This window comes from Ammodytes marinus, assembly GCF_949987685.1.
Source record: "Ammodytes marinus genome assembly, chromosome: 3".
Lineage (NCBI taxonomy): Eukaryota > Metazoa > Chordata > Actinopteri > Uranoscopiformes > Ammodytidae > Ammodytes > Ammodytes marinus.
In genome coordinates this window covers 36,286,838-36,291,837 of record NC_137232.1, presented here as the reverse complement: position 1 = coordinate 36,291,837, position 5,000 = coordinate 36,286,838, and the positions used below count along the sequence as shown (strand labels likewise).

The 5,000-nt window shown below is 41.4% G+C and overlaps 2 protein-coding genes across 2 annotated transcripts in view; one reads left to right on the top strand and one right to left on the bottom strand.

Annotated features, from left to right (window-relative positions):
- Positions 1-1,355, bottom strand: part of abcf3 (ATP-binding cassette, sub-family F (GCN20), member 3) — a 22,143-nt gene extending 20,788 nt beyond the window's left edge. The window contains exon 1 of the mRNA XM_080025225.1: positions 1,264-1,355. Within this exon, the coding sequence (XP_079881351.1) occupies positions 1,264-1,336 (73 nt within the window). The 5' untranslated portion in view covers positions 1,337-1,355. The remainder of the gene's footprint in view (positions 1-1,263) is intronic.
- Positions 1,356-2,749: 1,394 nt separating this feature from the next.
- The window catches only part of LOC307248503 (DISP complex protein LRCH3-like), a gene marked incomplete at its 3' end in the record, with an annotated part of 10,148 nt that continues 7,897 nt past the window's right edge, over positions 2,750-5,000 (top strand). Inside the window, exon 1 of the mRNA XM_080024898.1 lies at positions 2,750-3,000. Within this exon, the coding sequence (XP_079881024.1) occupies positions 2,769-3,000 (232 nt within the window). The 5' untranslated portion in view covers positions 2,750-2,768. The remainder of the gene's footprint in view (positions 3,001-5,000) is intronic.

Below are 5,000 nucleotides of genomic sequence, written 5' to 3'. Positions count from 1 at the left end.
CTTTTATTGTCATGTATACTGTACCTCAGTATTAGGCTCCTTTGTCTTTGAATTGCCTTCTCTAATATTGTATGAGAGAAAAAGCTTTTCTTGTCACAAATATGACTTTCTATGACCAGTGCAATAATCAATGCAGCTTTCAACACAATATGGAAGTATGTAAAAACTAAACCGATTCAGTTTTATTTTCTTTCTAATCTTGTAAATCATGTTTCTATAGGACTTCTGTCTTTGATTTAGCCTAATAACACTTAATGTAATAACCCTGCAATTAATAATCCCTAATATAATACTTCATATAGTTCAAACATTTCGTGTAAAACTGGCCCAAGATGTCTGCATTGATTTGAAAAAGTAGTGTTGTGTCAATGTGTGTTTGAAGAACATTCATCCCTCCTGTATTAAGTCTTAAACTAAGGAATACTTCCCCCATACTGAACCGGCGTTCTATCATTATAAAATCACTATTATAATATAAGGAATGAGGTTTTTCTTCCCTCAGTCTTTCCTCAGTCTTCCCTTGGCCCAGCTGTCCTGTTAATCCTGAGCCTTACTGTGATGTCACAAGAAGGAAACTGTAGGGTTAGACAGTGAGACCATAAAACACTCTTTCTGCCTTTTCTCAGGCTAGGATGATCTGATCTGATTTTTTTTTTTTTTTTTTGCACATTTATACTAAATAGGATCTCAGAGTTCAATACACCTTCATATTCCCACCGGTGAAGTAGGGCTTTAATGTATGTGTTGTTACATAGCCTTTAGTACAGCAGAGATCTTTATGTATTTATAATAGTATCATATGATGGGCAAAGTCATTAGAATCTAACCTACACACAAATGACGCAAGACGTACATTTGGCCAATAAGCCAGAATTAGCCCACAACTGCTGCCGTACATGATTCGGTGACAGACAGAAACTTAGATTTATTAACCAAATATAGTTTTAATAGTATAACAAATGATCCCGTCTTAACAGCGGTACTTCATATAGTATTAAGGTTTTACTTTGTTTACTTTAACGGTTTGTAGCTGTTAGGTTTTCCGTTAGAACCAACAATCCCCAAACTGATCAAGTTTCAGCCTGGTGCTAACCGGTATTTCCTCACGGTTAGCCCATTAGCTCTGGAGCTAAAGCACCGCGATGGGGCCGGCGAACAGGCGGATTCCAGGCCGCCCTGTGTCGCCTCTCGGTGGGATACAGAGGGCCCCTCTCCCCGCCCCCTGTGCCCGGGTCCCTGGTCCCTCTCGCCGGCTTCGCTCACCTGTGATGTACTGGAAGAGCTCCGTGTCGATCTCTGGGAACTCGCTCTTCAGGATGTCCACGTACGTCGCCATGTTTCCACCGGCCCTGGAATCCAGCTGCCGAAGACGCGCATGCGCCGATATGCGACAGCGCTGTGCATTCTGGGGGATGGAGTCCACTCAGTGACGTCAGATGGTCAAAGCCTACAGATGATACGGAATGGAAATATTATTTTCCTTCAGTTTTTTTCATAATTAAATAATTTTCATCTTAAACCTGCAGTGTGTAGAATTGTGGGTTTTATTTCCCAACAGATTTTGTAGAAAGTAATTATAATATCCATAAGTACATTTAATTTAGTGCATAATAGCTGAAACAAATGTTTTGAATTATTATTTTTTCCCTTACAAAGGGACTCATATATGTCCATATTTCTGCATATTTTGGACCAAGGCCTAGTGCCGCCATCTTGAAAGTGTCATAGTTGGAATGTCATCAGGTGCATTGTTTAAAATTTAGAATTGTTCTTGTCCTTGAAGGCCACTGTAGCTTCTGTTATTATTCTAAAGGGTTGGGGTTACCCAGGGAGCGTTGCATTCTAGAACTTTGTAGAACTTTCTTGATGACGTCATATTACACACTGCACCTTTAAGACGTATAAACTTAATACATATGACGTCATCTCAACATTTGATGTTCTTTTTAATTATCTTTTCTTTTCATTCAATAACCTTTGTTTTCACTGGAGACACTGAGGTTTCATTCATTTACAGTTACGAGCAAACACAATACACACAATTACAATCGGATAATATGAATGAAAAGTAGGCAAGGCAAGTTTATTCATACAGCACCGTTCAGAGAAGGCCATTCAAGGCGCTTTACAGGGGCATGAAACACATCAAGATTAAAATACATCAAGTATAGAATAGACATTAGAAAAGTAACAAAAAAAAAACCTTTTCCACTTGTTTATAAGCTTTAGGGAACCAAACTAGACTGGGAACACAACACACACACGCACACACACACACACACACACACACACACACACACACACACACACACACACACACACACACACACACACACACACACACACACACACACACACACACACACACACTGGAGCAAAACAACACTGTACAGTGTATCATTGTACAGAATAGATCATGTCATTACTAATTCTATTATCACTTGGCATACATTATGTAGCTAGCTGTGTGTGTGTTTTTATGATGTACTTGGCTGCTATGATATTTTAATTTCCCCATCTATCTATCTATCTATCTATCTATCTATCTATCTATCTATCTATCTATCTATCTATCTATCTATCTATCTATCCATCCATCCATCCATCCATCCATCCATCCATCTATTAATAATAATCTGTTGCCTAATGATGGGTCATCCTCTCTGCGCATGCGCGGCTGTACAGTTTAGGGTGGGAGAGTTCTGTTTCTAGCCGTTGGTTAGCAGTTAGCACACTGCGAGCTAACAGCCGTCGGTCGGTAGCGTGTAATGGCGGCCTCGGTGTTGTTGGGAGCGTCTTCGGATACTAACACTGGACATAACTTTGGGAATAACGCACATAATAACGGACTAGGGCCGGCCGGTTTAGCGCCGTGGAACCGATCTCTGGACCGCGCGCTGGATGAAGCAGCGGCCAGCGGGAGCCTCAACCTCAGTGGCCGGAAACTGAAGGAGTTCCCCCGCAGTAATAACCACGACCTCACGGACACAACCAGGGCGGGTGAGTGCGCTAAACGGGCTGATAATGGCGCCCAGGGTGTTAGGGGGAGGCAGTGGGGGTCCGGGAGGGAAAGTTAGAGACAGTTTATATGGAGTTTACTGGGGATAAATGTGAATATTTAACTTTGATGTAGGGAGTTAGCTTTATTTATTTTCCCACCCGCATTCGGCCAAGACCCGCCCTACGCCGCTTCCGATTGGCTGATTCCGCCCTACGCCGTCTCTGATTGGCTAGTGCGTGTTGTCTTCCAGGATGGATAGATGGATTTACTCTTATCATCTTCAAAGGGACACTTTCCACAACAGACTATTACAGCAGAGTTATTAGCATGTAACGAATATGCATCTGTAGGCAGTTAAAATAAGACAGGCAGATAGATAGACAGACAGACAGACAGACAGACAGACAGACAGACAGACAGACAGACAGACAGACAGACAGATAGATAGATAGTAATAACACAAGAGATCATTCGGGGGTGACCCTCATTTATAAAATGACATCAAGACACTGTGCCGAAAAAGAAATGCAGTGTTAATACACAGCCCAGGCTCTGTAAACTGCTATGTAAACAAAGGGGGGCCACCGTAGCTAGCAACATGCCAGTCAAGAGTGCACGCATTAAAAAATCACACACACAGCACAAGTTAATTTATGCAATTAATTTATTCAAACACTAAAAGGATGGAAGAACTTTTATAGCTAATATACATGTTTAATTTGAAGGCAAGGCAAGTTTATTTCTATAGCACAATTCAGACACAAGGCCATTCAAAGTGCTTTACAGGGGCAAGATTAAAATACTTAAACACATTAGAAGACATTTAAAAGTGAATGAAAAGAAGTAGAACATTTAAATAAAATAAAAATTGCAGGTTAAAATGGAAACAGAAAAGTCTTCAGACTCGATTTAAAAGAACTGAGAGTTGCAGCAGACCTCAAGTTCTCTGGGAGTTTGTTCCAGATTTTTGGAGCATAAAAACTAAAAGCTGCTTCTCCTTGTTTAGTCCTAACTCTAGGGACTGTAAGCAGACCTGCCTGTCTGTCTGTCTGTCTGTCTCCTTGTTTAGTCCTAACTCTAGGGACTGTAAGCAGACCTGTCCCAGATGACATAAGGGCTCTGGACGGTGCAGGCACCTTAATAAGCCCCATGTCATATCTTAACAACAGAACATCAGACATTGTAGAGCTGTTGCAATTGAAATCGGATCATCCTAGCCTGAGAAAAGGCAGAAAGTGTTTTATGGTCTCACTGTCTAACCCTACATTTACCATGTGTGACATCAAACATGGTAAAATGTAGGGTTAGGATTAACAGGACAGCTGGGCCAAGGGAAGACTGAGGAAAGAAAAACCTCATTCATTATATTATAATACATGTTTACCTGAAAGCACTTTAATAAACAGTCTAAAATAGTCCTCTAAAGTACCATTCTCCCATCCTCAGCATCCTGTGAGCTATTAGCCAATCAGAGCCAGGCAAGGGCGGCACTGGCCAATCACAGGCAGAGTAGGGCGGGCCTTGGCTGAATGCGGGTGGGATAGGAGAGTCCGGGCCGGTGTTTTGACAATCGCCCTGATAAAAACTCCAGCCTGCCGTGATTCCTCTGCGTTTATCTCCGTATTCTAAACACAAATCCCCCAAATAACGTAATTACACAAATCCCTGGTATCTAATGCCTATCCCGAGGCCTTTATAAGCGTGTTAAGCTGTTGTTAAAACGTAAATAAAGAAAGTTACGAGACACCAAAGTATTACCAGCTGACTTTTAGCTAGTTAGCACCAAATTCTGGCTATTTTTAACACGTTTTAAGTGTAAAACTGTCCTGAAAACACATAGAAAGTTTAATTCGTTCAGATTCAAGACGTTAAGTTGAGGTAAAGAGGCGTGTCTGGGTTACTGGGATACGTGTGTTCTAAATACACCTGTAAACGGTTGTGGATGTAGCTACTTAGCATGCTAACAGCAGTGTTTTGTATTGTGATGCAGTGGACAAAG